The 23,414-nt window shown below is 43.4% G+C and overlaps 1 protein-coding gene across 3 annotated transcripts in view; it reads right to left on the bottom strand.

Annotated features, from left to right (window-relative positions):
• LOC110501589 (solute carrier family 35 member F5) overlaps window positions 1–18,524 on the bottom strand; it is a 39,923-nt gene extending 21,399 nt beyond the window's left edge. Inside the window, exons 1-12 of one of the 3 annotated variants that reach the window (XM_036958956.2) lie at window positions 17,471–18,507; window positions 16,938–17,034; window positions 16,437–16,509; window positions 16,176–16,317; window positions 15,498–15,647; window positions 15,269–15,334; window positions 15,035–15,116; window positions 5,938–6,128; window positions 5,260–5,341; window positions 4,925–5,012; window positions 4,773–4,837; window positions 4,281–4,385 (exon numbers count right to left, since the gene is read on the bottom strand). In XM_036958956.2, the coding sequence (XP_036814851.1) occupies window positions 4,281–4,385; window positions 4,773–4,837; window positions 4,925–5,012; window positions 5,260–5,341; window positions 5,938–6,128; window positions 15,035–15,116; window positions 15,269–15,334; window positions 15,498–15,647; window positions 16,176–16,310 (964 nt within the window). In that variant the 5' untranslated portion in view covers window positions 16,311–16,317; window positions 16,437–16,509; window positions 16,938–17,034; window positions 17,471–18,507. Of the gene's footprint in view, window positions 1–4,280; window positions 4,386–4,772; window positions 4,838–4,924; window positions 5,013–5,259; window positions 5,342–5,937; window positions 6,129–15,034; window positions 15,117–15,268; window positions 15,335–15,497; window positions 15,648–16,175; window positions 16,318–16,436; window positions 16,510–16,937; window positions 17,035–17,466 lie in introns of all 3 variants that reach the window. The other 2 variants (XM_021579262.3, XM_021579263.3) reach the window with 2 other exon arrangements.
• Window positions 18,525–23,414: the final 4,890 nt, after the last annotated feature.

Genomic DNA, 23,414 nt, shown 5'->3' with positions numbered 1-23,414 from the left:
CACATTTGACCGTGTTAGAGTTTAAGAGGGAAAACTGTCTGTGAAACAAATATGTTCCTTTGGTTGATACTGAAGGGGGAGAAAGAGCCCACCTCCTCCTGTGATTTACAACAGAGTGTGAACTGTCAAACAGGCCCAGTTCCCTCTTCCTATTTTCTGTGAGTGAGAGAAGGTCTGGTTATTGTTAATTGTGATCCTCACAGGACAGTCATGCCAGTACCCTCCAAGCTCATCATTAAGCTTGAGGCCTGGGTCTGAACCCCGCCCTCTGCAACTGGGTTCTGGACTTCCTGACGGGCCACCCCCAGGTGGTGAAGGTAGGAAACAACAACTCCACTTCGCTGATCCTCAACACTGTACTCCCTGTGCACCCATGGCTGAGTGGCCACGCATACCTCCAACTCAATCATCATGTTCGCAGACAACAACAGTGGTAGGCCTGATTACCAACAATGATGAGACAGCCTACAGGGAGGCGGTGAGGGTCCTGGGTGTGTGGTGCCAGGAAAATAACCTTACTCATCTTCAACGAAGCAAAGGAGCTGTTCGTGGACTTCAGGAACCCACCCTATCAAAATCGTCGGGACAGCAGTGGAGAAGGTGGAAGTTCCTCGGCGCATTAAGTACTGCAATGCATCTCCTCCTCATGGACTGCACCAGTTTTGCCAGTTCTTGCTGTGAGATGTTACCCCACTCTTCCACCAAGGCACCTGTAAGTTCTCTGACATTTCTGGGGGAGGGGAATGGCCCTAGACCTCACCGTCCGATCCAACAGGTCCCAGACGTGCTCAATGGCCATGGCAGAACACTGACATTCATGTATTGCAGGACATCATGCACAGAACGAGCAGAATGGCTAGTGGCATTGTCTGTCAGGATGAGCCTGCAGGAAGGGTACCACATGAGGGAGAAGGATGTCTTCCCCGTAACGCACAGCGTTGAGATTTCCTGCAATGACAACAAGCTCAGTCCGATGATGCTGTGAGAGACCGCCCCAGACCATGACGGACCCTCCACCTCCAAATCGATCCCGCTCCAGAGTACAAGCCTCGGTGTAACGCTCATTCCTTCGACGATAAACGCGAAAGCTGTCAAGGCAAAAGGTGGCTACTTTGAAGAATCTCAAATATAAATATATTTAGATTTGTTTAACACTTTTTTGTTTACTACATATTCCATGTGTGTTCTTTCATAGTTGTGACGTCTTCACTATTATTCTACAATGTAGAAAATAGTAAAAATAAAGAAAAACCCTTGAATGAGTAGGTGTCCAAACTTCGGATTGGTACTGTACATATAGAAGCAGAGATATTTACGTATATGGGGATCTTAATACTCCAATTGGGAGGATAACTGACTCTATAAATTATATTGATAATATTCCATTGCGTGTTACTTTGGATGACATTGTTAATCATCATGGGCAAACCCTAATAGAATTCCTTCAGGACACTAAAATGTGTATCATTAATGGAAGGATATGCCCCCAAGCGATAACTTTACATCCATATCTGGCAAAGGAAAGCTGTGGTGGAGTATATACACTGCTCAAAAAAATAAAGGGAACACTTAAACAACACAATGTAACTCCAAGTCAATCACACTTCTGTGAAATCAAACTGTCCACTTAGGAAGCAACACTGATTGACAATACATTTCACATGCTGTTGTGCAAATGGAATAGACAACAGGTGGAAATTATAGGCAATTAGCAAGACACCCCCAATAAAGGAGTGGTTCTGCAGGTGGTGACCACAGACCACTTCTCAGTTCCTATGCTTCCTGGCTGTTTTATTCACTTTTGAATGCTGGCGGTGCTTTCACTCTAGTGGTAGCATGAGACGGAGTTTACAACCCACACAAGTGGCTCAGGTAGCGCAGCTCACAAGGATGGCACATCAATGCGAGCTGTGGCAAGAAGGTTTGCTGTGTCTGTCAGCGTAGTGTCCAGAGCATGGAGGCGCTACCAGGAGACAGGCCAGTACATCAGGAGACGTGGAGGAGGCCGTAGGAGGGCAACAACCCAGCAGCAGGACCGCTACCTCCGCCTTTGTGCAAGGAGGAGCACTGCCAGAGCCCTGCAAAATGACCTCCAGCAGGCCACAAATGTAAATGTGTCTGCTCAAACGGTCAGAAACAGACTCCATGAGGGTGGTATGAGGGCCCGACGTCCACAGGTGGGGGTTGTGCTTACAGCCCAACACCGTGCAGGACGTTTAGCATTTGCCAGAGAACGCCAAGATTGGCAAATTCGCCACTGGCGCCCTGTGCTCTTCACAGATCAAAGCAGGTTCACACATGTGACAGAGTCTGGAGACGGCGTGGAGAACGTTCTGCTGCCTGCAACATCCTCCAGCATGACCGGTTTGGCGGTGGGTCAGTCATGGTGTGGCATTTCTTTGGGGGGCCGCACAGCCCTCCATGTGCTCGCCAGAGGTAGCCTGACTGCCATTAGGTACCGAGATGAGATCCTCAGACCCCTTGTGAGACCATATGCTGCTGCGGTTGGCCCTGGGTTCCTGCTAATGCAAGACAAGAGGTGGCGGATGGTCTCCTGAGGGATCTCCTCCCAGACCTGGACTAAAGCATCCGCCAACTCCTGGACAGTCTGTGGCGTTGGTGGATGGAGCGAGACATGATCTCCCAGATGTGCTCAATTGGATTCAGGTCTGGGGAATTGGCATTGATGAACAGCCTAATGAAGTTTTAAAATCCCCTGAATTAAATGACGTCCTATATGATTTGCTCCAAATTTGTTTTGAGTACAGTATACTGCCATCCACTTGGTATAAGTCTATAGTGAATCACATTCCCAAATCTTAAAAAAAAAAATGACCCTAAAGTGCCACTGAACAATTGAGGCATAAGATTTTTAAGTACGGTCTATAAATTATATTCATCGATCCCCATTCTAGTGGAAGAACAAAATGGTTTTCGTCAATCCAGAGTATGTATAGATCATATCTTCTCGGTCTGTACAATAATCAGAAATAGATTACATGAAGAGAAGCCTACTTTGCATTCTTAATTGATTTCCCAATAGCTTTTGATTTTGTAAATAGGGATATTTTAGCCTAGAGTTTGATAAAGGTAGTGGTTGATGGGAAATTTTATCACGCAATCCAGTCTCTTTACAAAGTACCAATTGCTTGTGTGCATGTAAATTAATATCATACAGATTGGTTTCCCACACCCTCGGGTATAAAACAAGGAGACACCTTATCACCGACTTTTTTGGCTATGTTTAAACAGTACATTTGATAAGTATTCAGACTTCTTACACATTTTTGGTACGTTACAGCCTCATTATAAAATTTATAAAAAATATATTTATAAAAAATCCTCAATCTATGCACTACCACATACTGACAAAGCAAAAATAGTTTACAATTTTTTGCCAATTTATAAGAATAAAAAAATGAAATATTAAATTTACATAAGTATTCAGACCCTTTACTCAGTACTTTGTTGAAGCACGTTTGACAGTGACTACAGCCTTGAGTCTTCTTGGGTATGACGCTACAAGCTTGGCACACATTTATTTGGAGAGTTTCTCCCATTCTTCTCTGCAGATCCTCTCAATCTCTGTCAGGTTGGATGGGGAGCGTCACTACACAGCTATTTTCAGGTATCTCCAAAGATGTTCGATCGGGTTCAAGTCCAGACATTTTCTTTTTGGTACCCTTCCCCAGATCTGTGCCTCAAAACAATCGGGGGTTGGAGCTCTACGGACAATTCCTTCGACTTCATGGCTTGGTTTTTGCTGTGACATGCACTATCAACTGTGGGACCTTTTATAGGCAGTTGTTTGCCTTTCCAAATCATGTTCAATTAATTGAATTTACCACAGGTGGAAAATCCAATCAAGTTGTAGAAACATCTCAAGGATGATCAATGGAAACAGGATGCATCTGAGCTCAATTTCGAGTCTCAAAGCAAAGGGTCTGAATACTTAGGTATTTCTGTTTTCTATTTTTAATAGATTTGGTAAAATTTCCCAAAACTTGTTTTTGCATTGTCATTATGGGGTATTGTGTGTAGATTGCTGAGGACTTTTATTTATTTAATCCGTTTTAGAATAAGGCTGTAACATATCATTTTGAAAAAATCATGGGGTCTGAATACTTTCCGAAGGCACTGTATATACCTATAATCAATTCAGGATCATTACATAAGAGTTATATCAGGAAATAAATGAGCATCTGAAAATCAGCAGCAGACCAAGCTGCCACAGTTGACTCTAGTAAGAAAGGTCATAGATATACCTATGATCTACATACCAAAGAACATGGGGATGTCCAGCTTGTCTTCCCGGTCCACCTTCCTCTTGATCATGACGATGTAGACTGCGTACAGAGCAGCCCCAGCCAATGACCACAGAGAGCCTGAACACAACATGACCTCATCATCACGTTATCTTACGCTAATACATCCCTGTATCATGAGTTACAACTCTCATGGTTACACTCCAAAGGGTTTTTCTGCTAGCAATGCAAGCAAACGTGACATCGTGACATGGCTTGCACTTTCAGAATAGATTTAATAATACATTGTTTTATATAGCATATTAATATGACACAAGGACACGTTAAAGTAGTACATCAAGTACAGTACAAGACATGACAAATACAACCAATATGAAGTGGGATAGGAGGGTAACAGGAGAACAGGAGGCAGGAATAAGGAATATAGTGGGGGAAAAAACCTAACAAAAACAACATATTTTGAGGAAAGAAGTTTATCATCTGCAGCACTTTTATCTCCCTGGTTACCTATAGTGCCTTTTCCGTCAGGGCTGTCCATGCTGGAGAAACTGACAAGAACCACTCCTCCCATGCTACAGGGAAAGAGACCAGAGAAACAGTGTAACTACAGAGTAGCAACCCAGAGTAACTACAATAATTCAGCTGATGTCAAGGCTTACCTCAGAGCCACAGCTAAGAGCTTGGACAGAGTAAAGCGGTCGCTGCTATTACTGGGAAATATGGCCGCCAGGATGAGGGTGAAGAGACCTGGTGAGGAGGACAATAACAGCGAGACTGTTCACAACACGTCCTGTAGAGTTTAACCTGTTCAAGGTGAAATGTTTAAATACACATGCTGTGATTTTCCAACATTGGAACATTTATTTGCAACAATGTTAATAAAAAAGCCCATTATGACTGTATTATAAAAAAGTAATAATCATCAGTGTTTTTCTATTCAAGATCCTACATGTACATTTCGCTGAGTAAAATCACATTTAGTATTTGGACTCACCTGAAGTGGAGGACAGAATGTTCACTATGGCAACCTGCGTGTCCGACAGGGCCTCTTGGTAGGAGAGGTTTGCTAGGAACCACTGTGAGGGAGAGAAGTAGGAGAGGGAGAAGTGTCAGCATGACACCTCTTGATTTGTACCAAAGATGGTAGTTTACTTACTATTACTCATCGTGTGTGTAGTCTACCCTCAGTTCTGGGTCATTGCTCATGTGGGAAATTAGTTATGATACAAAGATTTGTTTACAAGCCCAAAGTTAGTAAGACAAACAAGTTGAAGATTCTACATGCATTATGTGTTAAATTATACTCATTTACACTATTCATGAAGGGAGAAGTCCAAAGCCATGACTTGTTGAGCGTACAGCAAACACACTCTGCAGCAAAATGAGTAGTATCACCAGCAATAACTCAATGATAATAACAGAAAGGTTTTGGCTAACTTACCTAGCAAATTGACAGTAATGTCAGTAATGAGAGACATCATCAAAAAGCTCCGAAATGCAGGAACTCCAAAGACTAATTTTAGATATAATTTGTCCCCCCTCCAACTTAATACGTAAGTTCCAAGCTAGTATACAGAATGTCTGAGAGTCTAACAAGTCATATGTCTACACACACTGACAAAAAAAGTTCCCCTCAAATGGATAAAAAATTAAGTTATTTGAATTAACTTACCACAAAGCAGAAGAAGAAGCTGATCTTGGCCACGTCGGTGACGGTGAGCTTTCCCACTGTGCGGAGCATGGACTCGTGGTCCTTGGCGGCGGGGTAGGACATGCGCGATAGCTTGGCCTCCAGGGCCTGTGTGGACGGGAGCTGGCGCACCTCCATGATGTTGCTGAAGCGCACCCGTTGCTTTTTAGAGGCTGAGAGGTTGGAGGGAAAGGACAGGGGGTAAAGTGGTAGATGGGTCACAGCATGACCAATAGAATGAACCAGACAATGAAAACTTTAAGTAGAAATAAAGCATGCGTTAGCTTATGTCATTGTTTTAGGAACAAAACCATGAGAAAATGATGCAGTCATTCTCTGAAAAGCATCTCATACCCTATACTGTGCTTTAGGCACAATAGCCTGGGATTGAATAAGGCAGCTTTCGAATTAAAACCACAATTACCACTTTCCTCAAAATGTGACCCATCACATAAACTCAGCCAAAACAGAGATGCTAGTTGTAGGTCCAAACAAAGAGATATTGCTGTTGGATCTGACAATCAATCTCGATGGTTGTATAGTCGTCTTAAATAAAACTGAAGGACCTCTGAGTTACTCTTGACCCTGATCTCTCCTTTTTTCATCTTCGTAGCACTGCGGAAAAAGCTAATCCATGCTTTTGTCACTTCAAGATTAGACTACGTCAATGCTCTACTCATGGCTACCTGGATAAGGCACTAAATAAACCTGTTAGTGCTAAAAATGGCTGCTAGAATGTTAACTAGTAACCAAAAAGTTGATCATATTACTCCAGTGCTAGCCTCTCTACACTGGGTTCCTGTTAAGGTTAGGGCTGATTTCAAGGTTTTACTGCTAACCTACATGGACTTACTCCTACCTATCTCGCCAATTTGGTTCTGCCGTACATACCTACAAGTACGCTACGGTCACAAGACGCAAGCCTCCTTATTGTTCCTAGAATTTCTACGCAAACAGCTGGGGGCAGGACTTTCTCCTATTGAGATCAATTTTTATGGAATGGTCTGCCGATCCATGTTAGAAATGCAGACGCGGTTTCAACCTTTAAGTATTTAGTGAAGACTCATCTCTTTAGTCAAATAAAATATAATTGTATTTGTCACATGCCGAATACAACAGGTGTATGTATACCTTACAGTGAAATGCTTACTTACAAGCCCCTAACCAACAATGCAGTTTTAATAAAATACACCCCAAAAAAGTAAGAGATAAGAATAACAAATTATTAAAGAGCAGCAGTAAATAACAATAGTGAGGCTATATACAGGGGGTACCGGTACAGAGTCAATGTGCGGGGGCACCTGTGTCAAGGTAATTGAGGTAATATGTACATGTAGGTAGAGTTATTTAAGTGACTATGCATAGATAATAACAGAGTAGCAGCAGTGTAGAAGGGAGGGGGGGGGGGGGGGGGAGCGATGCAAATAGTCTGGGTAGCCCTTTGATTAGCTGTTCAGAGGTCTATTGGCTTGGGGGTAGAAGCTGTTTCGAAGCCTCTTGGACCTAGACTTGGCACTCCGGTACTGCTTGCCATGCGGTAGCAGAGAGAACAGGGTGGCTGGAGTCTTTGACTATTTTTAGGGCCTTCCTCTGCCACTGCCTGGTATGGAGGTCTTGGATGGCAGTAAGCTTGGCCCTGGTGATGTACTGGGTCGTAAGCACTACCCTCTGTAGTGCCATGCGATCGGAGGCAGAGTAGTTGCCATACCAGGCAGTGATGCAACCCGTCAGGATGCGCTCGATGACACAGCTGTAAAACCTTTTGAGGATCTGAGGACCCATGCCAAATTTTTCAGCCTCCGAGGGTTAATAGGTTTTATCGTGCCCTCTTCAAGACTGTCTGTCTGGTGTGCTTGAACCATGTTAGTCTGTTGGTGATGTGGACACCAAGGAACTTAAAGATCTCAACCTGCTCCACTACAGCCCCGTCAATGAGAAAGGGGGCGTGATTGGTCCTCCTTTTCCTGTAGTCCACAGTCATCTCCTTTGTCTTGATCACGATGAGGGGGAGGTTGTTGTCCTTGCACAACACGGTCAGGTCTCTGACCTCCTCCCTATAGGCTGTCTCATTGTTGTCGGTGATCAAGCCTACCACTGTTGCGTCATCAGAAAACTTAATGATGGTGATGGAGTCGTGTCTGGCAATGCAGTCATGTGTGAACAGGGAGTACAGGAGGGGACTGAGCACGCACCCCTGAGGTGCCCCCGTGTTGAGGATCAGTGTGGCAGATGTGTTGTTACCCACCCTTACCACCTGGGGGCGGCCAGTCAGGAAATGAAGGATCCAGTTGCAGAGGGAGGTGTTTAGTCACAGGGGCCTTAGCTTAATGATGAGCTTTGAGGGCACTATGGTGTTGAACACTGAGCTGTAGTCAATGAATAGCATTCTCACATAGGTGTTCCTTTTGTCCAGGTGTGAAGGGCAGTGTGGAGTGCAATACAGATTGCATCTGTGGAACTGATGGTGCGGTTTGCAAATTAGTGTGGGTCTAGGGTTTCATGGCTACAGACGTGAGTGCTACGGGACGGTAGTCGTTTAGGCTGGTTACCTTAGTGTTCTTAGGCACAGGCGGTGGTCTGCTTGAAACATTTTGGTATTACAGAGAAAGGTTGAAAATGTCAGTGAAGACACTTGCCAGTTGGTCAGCACATGCTCGGAGTACACATCCTGGTAATCCGTCTGGCCCCTAAAGGTCTTACTTAGATCGGCTGCAGAGAGCATGATAACACAGTCATCCGGAACAGACAAAGTCCTCAATGCACTTATTGATAAAGCCAGTGACTGATGTGGTGTACTCCTCAATGCCAACGGAAGAATCCCAGAACATATTCCAATCTGTACTAATAAAACAGTCCTGTAGCTTAGTATCTGCTTCATCTGACTACTTTTTTAAAGACAGAGTCACTGGTGCTTCCTGCTTTAATTGTTGCTTGTAAGCAGGAATCAGGAGGATACAATTATGGTCAGATTTGCCAAATGGAGGGCAAAGGAGAGCTTTGTACGCGTCTCTGTGTGTGGAGTAAAGTTGGTCTAGAATTTTTTTACCTCTGGTTGCACATTTAACATGCTGATAGAAATGAGGTGAAACTGATTTAAGTTTCACCACGGCCACTAGGAGCTCCGCCTCTGGATGGGCGTTTTCCTGTTTGCTTATGGCAGTATACAGCTCATTGAGTGTGGTTTTAGTGCCAGAATCGATCTGTAGTGGTATGTAGACAGCTACGAAAAATACAGATGAAAACTCTCTAGGTAGATAGTGTGGTTCGTCCTATTCATTGTCCAGCGATTGAACGTTGGCTAGCAGGACGAAACCCTGGCTGATCCTCACAAGGCACCCTGATCTTTATACTCAAAATCTAAATTTCTTCCTTCAGTGAATGACGGGGTTCTGGGCCTGGTCGGGTGTCTGTAGTATATCCTTCCCGTCTGACTCATTGAAGAAAAACTGTCTAATCTGAAGTAAGTAATCACAGTTCTGATGACCAGAAGCTCTTTTAGGTCATAAGAGATGGTAGCAGCAACATTATGTACAAAACAAGTTACGAACAACACGAAAAAACTAACAAAATAGCATGGTTGGTTGGTTAAGAGCCGATAAGACTGCAGCCATCATAAACATTTGTAGTAGGTCCTATGATTGAGTGCAGTATGGCCCAGGGGTGTGAAGGTGAACGGCAAGGCACTAAAGTGACGAACCACCCTTGCTGTCTCTGCCTGGCCGGCTCCCCTCGGATTCTCTGACCCTATTACAAGAGTCACTGGCTTGCTCGTGCTCTCCCATACTTCCTGTCCTCAGGCTTGTGCGGTGGGAGAGATCTTTGTGGGCTATAGTCGGCCTTGTCTCAGGGTAGTAAGTTAGTGTGTTGATCCCTTTGGTGGTGTGAGGGCTGTGCTTTGGCAAGTGGTGGGGTTATATCATGCCGGGTTACCCTGTCCGGGGTTAACTTTGGATGGGGCCAGTGTCCTCCGACCACCCCTGTCTCAGTCCCCAGTACCTATGTTTTAATACTGTCATATCTGGTGTAATTCTCCCGGAGATCCTGAGCCCTAGGACCATTTCTCAGGACAACCTGGCCAGACGACTCCTGGCTGTCCCCAGTCCACCTGGTTGTGCTGCTGATCCAGTTTCTGCTGTTCTGCCTGTGGCTATGGAACCCTGACCAGTTCACCGGTCGTGCTACCTTGTCCTGGACCTGCTGTTACGACCCTCCTCTGCTGGTCATCTATGTACGTTTGAACATCTTGAAGAACGATCTGGCCTTAATGGCCATGTACTCTTATAATCTCCACCTCAGCACACCCAGAAGAGGACTGACCACCCCTCAGAGCCTGGTTCCTCTCTCGGTTTCATCCTCGGTTCCTGCCTTTCTAGGGAGTTTTTCCTAGCCACTGTGCTTCTACAGTGCCTTGCGAAAGTATTCGGCCCCCTTGAACTATGCAACCTTTTGCCACATTTCAGGCTTCAAACATAAAGATATAAAACTGTATTTTTTTGTGAAGAATCAACAACAAGTGGGACACAATCATGAAGTGGAACGACATTTATTGGATATTTCAAACTTTTTTAACAAATCAAAAACTGAAAAATTGGGCGTGCAAAACTATTCAGCCCCCTTAAGTTAATACTTTGTAGCGCCACCTTTTGCTGCGATTACAGCTGTAAGTCGCTTGGGTTATGTCTCTCTCAGTTTTGCACATCGAGAGACTGACATTTTTTCCCATTCCTCCTTGCAAAACAGCTCGAGCTCAGTGAGGTTGGATGGAGAGCATTTGTGAACAGCAGTTTTCAGTTCTTTCCACAGATTCTCGATTGGATTCAGGTCTGGACTTTGACTTGGCCATTCTAACACCTGGATATATTTATTTTTGAACCATTCCATTGTAGATTTTGCTTTATGTTTTGGATCATTGTCTTGTTGGAAGACAAATCTCCGTCCCAGTCTCAGGTCTTTTGCAGACTCCATCAGGTTTTCTTCCAGAATGGTCCTGTATTTGGCTCCATCCATCTTCCCATCAATTTTAACCATCTTCCCTGTCCCTGCTGAAGAAAAGCAGGCCCAAACCATGATGCTGCCACCACCATGTTTGACAGTGGGGATGGGTGTGTTCAGGGTGATGAGCTGTGTTGCTTTTACGCCAAACATAACATTTTGCATTGTTGCCAAAAAGTTCAATTTTGGTTTCATCTGACCAGAGCACCTTCTTCCACATGTTTGGTGTGTCTCCCAGGTGGCTTGTGGCAAACTTTAAACGACACTTTTTATGGATATCGTTAAGAAATGGCTTTCTTCTTGCCACTCTTCCATAAAGGCCAGATTTGTGCAATATACGACTGATTGTTGTCCTATGGACAGAGTCTCCCACCTCAGCTGTAGATCTCTGCAGTTCATCCAGAGTGATCATCGGCCTCTTGGCTGCATCTCTGATCAGTCTTCTCCTTGTATGAGCTGAAAGTTCAGAGGGACGGCCAGGTCTTGGTAGATTTGCAGTGGTCTGATACTCCTTCCATTTCAATATTATCGCTTGCACAGTGCTCCTTGGGATGTTTAAAGCTTGGGAAATATTTTTGTATCCAAATCCGGCTTTAAACTTCTTCACAACAGTATCTCGGACCTGCCTGGTGTGTTCCTTGTTCTTCATGATGCTCTCTGCGCTTTTAACGGACCTCTGAGACTATCACAGTGCAGGTGCATTTATACGGAGACTTGATTACACACAGGTGGATTGTATTTATCATCATTAGTCATTTAGGTCAACATTGGATCATTCAGAGATCCTCACTGAACTTCTGGAGAGAGTTTGCTGCACTGAAAGTAAAGGGGCTGAATAATTTTGCACGCCCAATTTTTCAGTTTTTGATTTGTTAAAAAAGTTTGAAATATCCAATAAATGTCATTTCACTTCATGATTGTGTCCCACTTGTTGTTGATTCTTCACAAAAAAATACAGTTTTATATCTTTATGTTTGAAGCCTGAAATGTGGCAAAAGGTCGCAAAGTTCAAGGGGGCCGAATACTTTCGCAAGGCACTGTACATCTTCATTGCTTGCTCTTTGGGGGTTTTAGGCTCAGTTTATGTATAAGCACTTGGCGACAACTGCTGTTGTAAAAAGGTCTTTATAAATAAATGTGAATTGATTGATTGACTTGAATGTGTGAGACCCCTAGAGGTCTTTGCGGGACTGATTTCTTTTTCCTGCAGCTTTTCATACATCACCCGCCCGCTCCCGATGGCTTTTTGTCTGACTCCCACCCACAAAAACAGGTTTCACAGTCCTGCAAATGTTATTTTAGGTGTATCTGACGCAGCTCGCTTGGCAGCTTTGGTCCCAGCAATTTTGGGCCTTATATGCGCAAACATAACTTAAGAAACACAAGAATTACCAGAGATTATCACTCAGCCCATTGTATTAGGCTATCGGTATTAGGCTATATCAGCCAATAGGCTAAACATAGTTCGAAAGAGAGCCAAAGTTGGAGGAGAGCGGACATTTGCACTTTCTCTTGAGCTACGTTTTGCTTATAGCCTACCTTTTAGGAGTGGGATGATTTAGCCTAATCAAGTTTATGAAGTATATGGAAAGATAACTGTCCCATGATTCACCACCCATACATAGCCTAGTGCCGATAGGTCTACTCTATTGAATTGAGACCACATGAGCACCTGATCTCGCATGTCCAACTAGGAGAGTGTAGGTAAGCTATTGAACTTGAAGCAGTAAGAATGATGAGAGCGGACACTGACTTTCTCTTGAGTTACGTTTTGCAAATAGCCTACCTTTAGGAGCGGGACGATTTGCAGGCAGAGACAAATCAATGGTAATAGGCTATTTATTGAAAAGGAAAAGGTGCAAAGAATGATGATCCAAATAGGCCTAGCACTGTTGTGATAGATAGGCTACTTAACTTGAAGCAGCGAATGATGAGAGTTTGTGAAGTGTGACAGAGATGTGCTTTTAATAAAAATAGATAGGTTAACGCATACAAAACGGAAAGACGACAGTTTCCAAATAATCTGCGGGTCTATAAATATGTTAATCCTAAAATTGTCAGTCTGACAACCCGGTCCCGCCTGCAGCATGAAAAATGATGACCAATGGTCAGACAGAGTTCTCATGAGACAACCTTTCCTTTCACATTGTTTATCGACTCACTCTCCTGAGTCAAACCTGGGAGGGCCATCACATCGAACAGCTCAACAGCCCCCTCTGTTGGTCAACACCGCAAAGTGTTTTCCATTCCACAACTTCATTATTTGCTAAGGTCTTTACATGTTTCTTCCTAGGAAAACCTATAATTTTTCATGCTTGCTTGAAATGTTATGAAATAAATCAAATACCAAGACAGTTCACAGGATTCCTATTCTCCAACATGATAAAAAATTGATTATTGAAGGGTTTCTTTCAACAACACTCATTATTTCTATCTGGTAAATGTAAGTGCCTTCAGAAAGTGTTTAACCCCAGTACCTTTTCCACATTGGCTTGACGACTTCTAAAGCTTGAATTTAAAATGGATTAAATTGAGATTGTATATCACTAATTTAAACACAATATCTAATTATGACAAAGTGGGTTTTTGTTTTGAAAATGTTTACAAAATAATTCAAATGAAAAGATGAAATGTCTTGAGTCAATAAGTATTCAACCCCTCTTATGGCAATCCTAAATAAGTTCAGGAGTAAAAATGTGCTTTAAGGTCCCTCAGTCGCGTAGTGACCAGGGAGGTTTTCCAATGCCTCGCGAAGAAGGGCACCGATTGGTAGACGGGTAAAAAAATATATTAAAAAAGTAACAGACAGTGAATATCCCTTTCAGCATGGTGAAGTTATTAATTGGGCTTTGGATGGTGTATCAATAGACCCAGCCACTAAAGATACAGGTGTCATTCCTAACTCAGTTGCCTGAGAGGAAGGAAACTGCTCAGGGATTTTATGATGCGCCAAAAGTAATTGTAAAACAGTTACATCGCTTAATGGCTATGATAGGACAAAACTGCGGGTGGATCATGAACATTGTAGTTACTCCACAATACTAACCAAAAAGACAGACTGAAAATAAGGAAGCCTACACAGAATAAAAATATTCCAAAAACATACATTCTGTTTGCAACAAGGCAATAAAGTAATACTGCAAAGAATGTGGCAAAAAAAGTTACTTTTTATCCCGAATACAAAACATTGAAAGACGGATCCAGAATTCTAAACAACGTCACGGGTCTGTGTCGGATCTGATTGTCACGGGTATCGGGTATGTGGAATTTTAACTGACTTGTCCAGAAGGGCCCGTACAGATCCGAACAAGAATGCTGCAGTAGACAGAGATGCTCTTGCTTTTCAAGAGAGTGAAGTGTGGCGCGTGTAGCTTGTTGTTGTCGTTGGCTAATCATAAAGCAGCAATAGGCTACAGTCACAGACAGGTACTACATAATTATATTTGATTATAAATAACCTATGGCAGCTATTAGTCTAGTATAGTGCTAATCGGCTTGGTTGGTTGGTTGCTGTCTCTTGTCTCTCCCTCCCTCCTCCCTGTGTCACTCACAGTTCGGCCCCTCCCCCACCTGCTTGAGTGGCACCTCTCTCTCTCCCTCCTCTCGCGCTTTATCAGCTCCTATTCATAAAGGAGCTTAAAAAAATAACTTTTCTGCTCCTTCCCGCACTTGGATCAGGTCTGGATCTGACAAGGTCTATACGGAACGGGTCTAGTTGTCACCTCTAGTCCAAAGCTCTTAGAGAGACTTACCAAAAAAGACTTACACCTATAATTGCTGCCAAATGTGTTTCTAACATGTATTGACTCTGGGGGCTGAATACTAATCATGTTATATGAGTGTTACTTTTATTTTTTCCCACTTTGACATTTTGTGTATATCGTTGACAAAAAAATGACAATTAAATCCATTTTAATCCAGCTTTGTAACAAAAGCAAAAGGGGTTGAATGCTTTCCGAATGCACTGTTTCAGTTTGAAAGCTTCATTGACCAGCAGAAAAAGGCAATACATTGCATTATTTATAGATCAGTCTGTTGGTTAGTCTTCTAAAGATGTTATTTCTCTATTTTTAAAAAGTGTACTCACTGGAATCACAATCTCCAATGGCACAGTTTGTCTGTTCAGCCGGAAGATCCTGAAACTTCACTGGAACATACAAGGGTTCACTCTGAAGAAATAAATATAGAGTTCAACTAATGCACTCAACTAAAAGCATTACTTATCATCCCATTTATTTTCATTACAGTATTTTCAGCCAGCCAACAGTAAAATCAAATTGAGAGTAAGAGAGAATACAAAAAGCAAATCAATTATACTCACTAGCGTATGGTCATTCAAACTGGTGTCATTGATACAGGGGGTAAAGTAGGCCTCGGCATCAGCAAACTATGGAGAGAGGCGCTATAGGTTAGACTGGGCTGTTTTATCATAGCAAATCAACATAGTATCAACGACCACTACTAAGATACTGCACTAAGCAACAATTAATCTTTAGATGGAAACAACAATGTATCGTTGCCCCCCCCTGAGACATCAGTGCTAGACGTACAAAGGCTGCGTGTCGTCCCCGGAGACTGCCCGTGCACTGCTGCCTCCATGGCCGCCACAGCAGGAACCCCAGCAGGTACAGCACAAACATGGAGGTCTTGGTGAACGTGCTGAAGAAGGGCTTGTTATACTCCTGCCGCTTGAATATGTACTGGGGGGGAAATAGAGAAAATACTCATGACTTACTGTATGAATGGCTGGAACTTAAAACTGATCCAGTGCAGATTTTTTTTTAATAAATAGGGAGAGGTCACTTTGAAACGAATGAGATGTGACTAATCCAAGTACTCAAAACTGCCACCTAGTCCCTAATTGTGTAGTTCTGCAAAGCCTGGACAGATATTATTAGCAACATAGTGAAACCATGACCCCACTGGAAGGCAAGGTGAAGCTACTACCATATTCTTATTCAATCCTTTTAAATCTATCGAGTAGGGGTTAGGGGTCAAGCATTGTCTTATAATTGAGCACTAGTCTTAAGCTTTAGCATATTAGCCAAAATAAGGGTTGCCTAACGCAGGCCATCCAGTTCTGCAGTGTTGCTGGTTTTCATGTCTGTTTGATGTCCCTCTGTCTTGAGTGCCCCTGACAATCAGTTCCAAGCTAAAATGCAAATACAAGAATAAGTAGGCCTGAGGCCTGCGGAACCAGGGGACTACAGGAAGTGCTAGTGTCTTACTGAGGTGAGCTCAGAGGAGACAACCCAGATGATGTCCACCAGCAGGAGGATGACCACCCCCAGGGCCATGCGTCTCCGCTGGGCCACTGTGCTGCCCTGAGACCCCATGCGGTTCATGAGGAACACCCACACCATCTGGACACTGCTTGACAAACACACAAACTCATTATCGCACAAACACATTTAAAAAAACTTTTCACAAACTGTAATAACAAAAACCAAAATGTCAGATGTTTTTCAGATGTGACACAGTGACAGTACCTGGAAATCCTAATACAGGATTCTTCAGCGTTTTGGACGTTCTGACTCTCCTCAGTCAGGCAGGAATCTGAAACTGTGTCAAAGTAGATAATGAGAAAAATTGTGCAACAGTCCTCCTATCTGCTGTGCACAGAGCTCATCACCTGCAATCTCTTATCAATTAATATTGTTATGTAACGCTGAACGTTGCTGTTGGGGTGAAAATCCATATGGACATCTGGAAACCAGAAAGATGACATAGGTTAGGCCTAATTGTTTGGTGAAAACAGTTTCCTGGGACACACAAATGTGGCTTTTGTTCAGAGCAACATCAACCAAAGCCACTGTCTTTTTTGTGACATTACAAACTCAATTTAACACATTATTTTCACATATATTCAATTGCTCTTTTGAACTGGTTTCCCCACAAATAAATACATGGTCCTAAGTGAGGAACGCCCAGACCCCACTCTATCCCTTCAGGCGGCGTATCACATTTAGAACCTTCGTACACTTTCTCACCAGTTTCTCGATGCGTTCTGCCCAGGTTGGCCTAGTGTCAAAGTACACCTCTAGGAACACGATCGTCTCAGACGCCACCCTCAGGCGTACCTTCCGTCTGATAAAGAACACTGTCTGGGTTATCTATAGAGAACCTGATTCTCCATTCAACGATTGCTTCCTGTACGTTCCTGACAGCATATGGTACATGTATTCCCTTCTAACCATAAGGCCCCATCATCTTCAAATGAAGACCTTTCGATACCTAACGTGAGCTAGCAAGAGCAACAATTTCTTCCTCTGCTCACCATGACTCACAAGCTTGTTAGCTACATGCAAATTAGACAGATGCTAGCTAGCTAGTTTACAATCTAGCTAGCAATGTATTTTTTGTTGCAATATAGGACCTGTAGTACTGTAGAAACATACGGAGGCCATCGTTAGCTAGCGAATGTTAGCTATCTCGAAGTTTAACGTTACAGCTAACTTAGCAGGCTAAATTGTCTAGCTAGCCGGCAACATCAACAACAAACCATTCGTATTTACCTACCTACCGTTAGATGGCAAGTAGGCTTCGTTCTTTTTGACGTGGTCGTTACTTCTTCGCATTTGCAGAAAAATACAACTGCTGGATCATCAATAATAAACGTACAGTATGCGATGATAACACAAATATCTAAACTGGTTTGGATGTAAACATGAACGCTCCTTCTCTTCTTCTATGGTATATTATTGGCGATCACAGAATGTCATGTGCATCCCGCCATCTACTATGCGGGATGGAAACAGGATTCCCCTTCTGTTAATAAAAAAATAAAAAAACAGATCGGATACCTACACAGGCTCAAGGGGAACCTGGGAGTGCAGTTTTTCCGGTCTTCAAAATGTAAAATCCTTAAATCCCAAAAACGTTTCTGCAGCAGCCACAATATAATGTCCAGTTTTTAGACTCCTTTGAGACTTGTGATATACAGTTTATAACTGGCGAAATTATTCTTGTGGCTTTCCGGCAGACTAGACGCTGTGTTGCATATTGCTGTCTTTCGCAGGTCAGAGTGCGAATTGCACATTTCGGTCACATTTCAGTCCTCTACTCTCTTCACTGCCTCAACATAGGAAACGTACCCTCTCAAACTCTGGTAATCTCAACCTGTCTCTCTCACAGGGTACTTTGGATCCACAGCTTCATGGGCACGCCAACAGTTGACACGTGTTTTCTCATTCCAACTGTAATGTTCCTCTAACTATGCCCTCCTGCACATTTCTCACATCGTGGGAACCTAATGCACCGTAGCCAGTTCGGAACATAGGACCTTACAGAATAGAAAATATAGCCTAACCTGACTTTATCGGGTAAAAACTCTCTGTCAAAGCTCAACAAGAGAGACGGTATTCTCAGTTGCGCTATTGCCACCGGGTCTACATCTCACCAAACGGCAGGTGTCACAAACACTAGGAATATTCCTTTTCATTTGATCCACCTCTACACTCACCGCTATGGTCTGGGACCCAGCAGAATTGCACTACTACACCCTGTCTCTCGATTATTCATAACATGAATGCCTCCCATTAACACTCCTAATTCTTCTTCTTGTTCTATGATATTATGGCAGTCCCCAAGCATACGTTAGAGGTGCATGTCACCAACCTGTGTGGGCTGTGTGTCCGCCTACCGTTCTGGAGTGTGGAATTAGTTCATCACACTTTGTGACACAAAAAGGGTAGGGAAAAAAATTATATTTTTTTTATCCCTACCAACTAACCCTACATCCATTAAAACCTCACCACTATTCCACTACTTTGGCCCTTCTGATCCTAGGACACTATCATTCAATACAACTTGTCATTAAAGGTAGATTTAGCAGAATTAAGTTGCCACGAGCAGCACCGCAGATATTGAGATGAGCAAGATGCAAGACTTCGCTCTCATTAGCTAGGTCTCCATCCAATTTGAAACAGAATATGTGAATATTCAAAAATCGGCATAAAACAACATGCCCATTTTCCACCAGAGATGTTTTTCCATCCAACTGACTTTTTGCGGTTAACGGATAAAACGCTGTGCGTGATAACGTAGTGCATTACATTCCCATGTACCGAATGAAAAATACAAGTTAAATGGATTTCCATCACATTTTCAAATCTACTGATGGTTTTGTCACAAAAACGGTTGCGTTATATAGCAAATATCTTGGCACATGCGCTTTAAACAACAGCTCGCATGTACAGTGCAGGTAGGCTACCTACATTATGAGATTATTAAGGATAAGAGCGATATTATTTGTATTTGTCAAACTGCAGCCAAGCATCGATCATCATGTCACCAGAATAAGACCCTCAATATTTATTGGAAAGGAGCATCAAACTCATCACCTTGCACATTTATCTCCCTATGAAGGTCATCATAATTGGTTTAATCTGTAGTTTAAAGGAAAACTTCACACAAAAACTATATTTTGGTATTTATTTAATTAGACCATTGTTGACATAGTCTTGCAGTATTATCTGATGCAAAATGCATCATACAGGGATGATTTCTGTATGTTCAAAGTTACGCATCTTGAAAACTTGATTGCTGGCAAGCAAAACATTTTGGGGCTATGTCAACAATGGACTAATGAAATAAATACCAAATTATAGTTTTGGGTTGAGTTTTCCTTTAATAAAGGCATGCTTTCCAAAGTCATAGTGACCCTACAACATATCACCATTTCTTGCATTATACATTTTACCGACACAAAAAGATCCCACCATATCAAATGAACAAATGTTCTGTCGGCATTTATTGTTTACATCAGCCCGATCCTGACTTTTTTCATGTAATTCATCCGCATGAAATGGTTGGATGGAAACATGGTTATAGTAACACACAGGTCCGCTTCATGCTGTTCACAGCATGGTAGCCAGGGCACCAAAACAGCAGAGAAGCTGAGCCTTGCGCTTCAACGATCTTAGTGGTTGCAGAAATTTACCCACTATGCTGTTTACTTCCTGCAGCTACATCATTCTTCTTCTTCTTTGAAGTTTAACGGCAGTTGGCATAAAAATATGTTGCATTACCGCAACGAACTAGAGAATAATATAAATATATTATACTTTGTGATACCAAATGTCGAAAGGGAAAAATAAAACCAAAACCAAAGAACTGGGAGGATGGGACACCATCACTCAACACACCCTGTAACTCTTCTGAAGTCTTCTGAACTCATCCCATCCTGGCCCATCCTCTTCTCCTTTCTTCACTGCCTCAGCATGTGACACCTTCTGCACTACTCTGACTAGCCACCTGTGATAGAAAAATTACACATTTACCTAATTTGTTTGAAATGAATAGTTAGCGATTAATACTTACCAAGTAGGGGGATTTTTCTGTTCTGTTAGTGTCTGTGTTTTTATGGTCTCCTCTCTAGTTCCCTGCAGCTTATCTGGGCGTATGGTCACTAGAGATGGCTTGAGCTGACAAATGAGTTAAAGACTGCATTACATAGACAAGATGTGGTGGGTGTGATAGAGATAGCCAGGAGGAGTTTAGAGAAATTCCTCATCGTCTCTAAATCATCCTTGCATCTGAGAAACTAAGCCAGGGTGGGGTTTAGACAACAACCCATGTGCAGATAATGACAGGATGAACCCAGAGTGGCTAATGATGCTCCTTGTTCTGCATAAGGGGGTTAAAACAACCATGACTGAGCATTGTTAGTGTCAGCTATATATAGTATTCTGCATTTGTGTAAAGGTTCGGTTACTCGGTCCAACACTCAAGGGTGGGGGGTCAACCAGCCTCATTATTGCAATAATTAATCGATATTAAATATAGATGATTGTTTGAAGAAATTACACAATTTTTCTCAGTACTGAATTCCCACAACACACCTCAACCTGCGTCTCCCTCACCGGACACTTCCAATCCCCAGCAACATAGGCACCCCTACAGTTGACACACACAACTTTATCCACCAAAACTACATACCAGTAATCCTCTATCCCATGGCCTCCTGAACACTTCCCACATCTTGGAATCACCCTCCTACAAACTGCTGAGACATGACCATAAACGTTGCACCAGAAGCAGCGCAGGGGATTTGGCACAAAAGCTCTAACATGACACTTGATATATCCTAACATGATTTTGTCGGGTAAAGACTCTGCCTCACAACTCAAAGGGACTGACAGTGACTATGTTTCACCACGCTCACCACCGGGTCTGCGTTTGCACCAAAGGGCGAGCATCAAATACACCAGGAATATTCAACTTTATTTGCCCCACCTCCACACTTAACGCTACCTTAGAAAGCACTTATTTCAATGGTGCCCTGTTCCTAAGAGCAAAGCAAGAAACAGCAAAGCATGAAACAGATCTTGACCCAAGTTGCATGACACAGAGCGCCTGCTCCCTCTGGTCAGAAGAAACACAAACAAATATCACAAGTCCACTACAGGTTACCTTCACTCCTCTCTTCTATCTTATGCTGTCTTCCTCCCATCCCAAAACTTTTCTCTGTATTTAAAAGAGATGCCTGCCAATAGTGTCTTGATCTATTCCACTGCTCCTGCCATCTCTGTAACACCACTGTCCATATCAGGCAATTTGCCTCTGCCTTGCTCAGGGTTGCATGTTTAGTAACCTCCTGTACTCTCTGTTCACCCACGACTGCATGGCCGCGCACGATTAGGTTTGCAGATGACACGATGGTGGTAGGCCTGATCACTGACGACGATGAGACAGCCTATATCGAGGAGGTCAGAAACCTGGCAGTGTGGTGCCAGGACAACAACCTCTCCCTCAACATCAGCAAAACAAAGGAGCTGATTATGGACTACAGGAAACGGATGGCCGATCACACCCCCATTCACATCGATGAGGCTGTGGTGGAGCGGGTCGAGAGCTTCAAGTTCTTTCGGTGTCGACATCACTAAGGAACTATCATGGTCCAAACACACCAACACAGTCGCGAAAAGGGCACAACAACGCCTCTTCCCCCTCAGGAGCCTGAAAAGATTTGGCATGGGACCTCGGAACCTCAAAAAGACACACACATACACACACTACATATGCTCACACACACACACAAATTCATATTGATGCCACACACACATTCAATCAATCAAATATATTTTTAATGCCCTTTTTACATCAGCCAATGTCACAAAGTGATAAACAGAAACCCAGCCTAAAACCCCAAACAGCAAGCAATGCAGATGTAGAAGCACAGTGACTATTAAAAACTCCCTAGAAAGGTAGGAACCAAGGAAGAAACGTAGAGAGGAACCAGACTCTGAGGGGTGGCCAGTCCTCTTCTGGCTGTGCCGGGTTGAGATTATAAGAGTTCATGGCCAAGATGTTCAAACGTTCATAGATGACCAGCAGGATCAAATAATAATCACATTGGTTGTATAGAGGGTGCAACAGGTCAGCACCTCAGGAGTAAATGTCAGTTGGCTTTTCATAGCCGAGCATTCAGAGTTAGAGACAGCAGGTGTGGTAGAGAGAGACAGTCGAAAACAACAGGTCCGGGGCAAGGTAGCACGTCCGGTGAACAAATCAGGGTTCCATAGAAGGAACAGTTGAAACTGGAGCAGCAGCATGACCAGGTGGACTGGGGACAGCAAGGAGTCATCAGGCCAGGTAGTCCTGAGGCATTTGGTCCTTTGGGAGGTGAGAGGAAGAGAGAATTAAAGGGAGCATACTTAAATTCACACAGAACACCGGATAAGACAAGAGAAATACTCTGCATATAACATATTGACCCTAGCCCCCCAACACGTAAACTATTGCAGCATAAATACTTGAGGCTGAGACAGGAGGGGTCGGAAGACACTGTGGCCCCATCCGACGATACCCCCGGACAGGGTCAAATAGGCAGGATATAACTCCACCCACTTGCCAAAGCACAGCCCCCACACCACTAGAGGGATATCTTCAAACCACCAACTTACTACCCTGAGACAAGCTGAGTACGGGACGAAACCGAGAGAGGCGCCAAACCCAGACAGGAAGATCACATCAGTGACTCAACCCACTCAAGTGTCAAGAGGCACCCCTCCTAGGGACGGAATGGAAGAGCACCAGTAAGCCAGTGACTCAGCCCCTGTAATAGGATTAGAGGCAGAGAATCCCAGTGGAGAGAGGGGAACCGGCCAGGCAAAGTTTGTTGCTCCAGTGCCTTTCCGTTCACCTTCACACACCTGGGCCAGACTACACTCAATCTTAGGACCTACTGAAGAGATGAGTCTTCAGTAAAGACTTAAAGGTTGAGACTGAGTCTGCATCTTTCACATGGATAGACAGACCATTCCACAGAGATCTTGGTCCAGAGTAACACCGAGGTCCTTCACAGTTTTATTTGAGACGACTGTCAGATCCAACAGAAGTTCTCCTTGTTTCTTGGGACCTAGAACTAGCATCTCGGTTTTGTCCGAATTTAAAAGTAAAACATTTGCCACCATCCACTTCCTTATGTCTGAAACACAGGCTTCCTGGGAGGGAACTTTTGGGGC

The sequence above is a fragment of the Oncorhynchus mykiss genome, chromosome 22, assembly GCF_057628025.1.
Source record: "Oncorhynchus mykiss isolate SJ-2025 chromosome 22, ASM5762802v1, whole genome shotgun sequence".
Classification (NCBI taxonomy): Eukaryota; Metazoa; Chordata; class Actinopteri; order Salmoniformes; family Salmonidae; genus Oncorhynchus; species Oncorhynchus mykiss.
The sequence above is the reverse complement of the archived record's forward strand: the minus strand, read 5'-3'. Positions and strand labels throughout refer to the sequence as shown.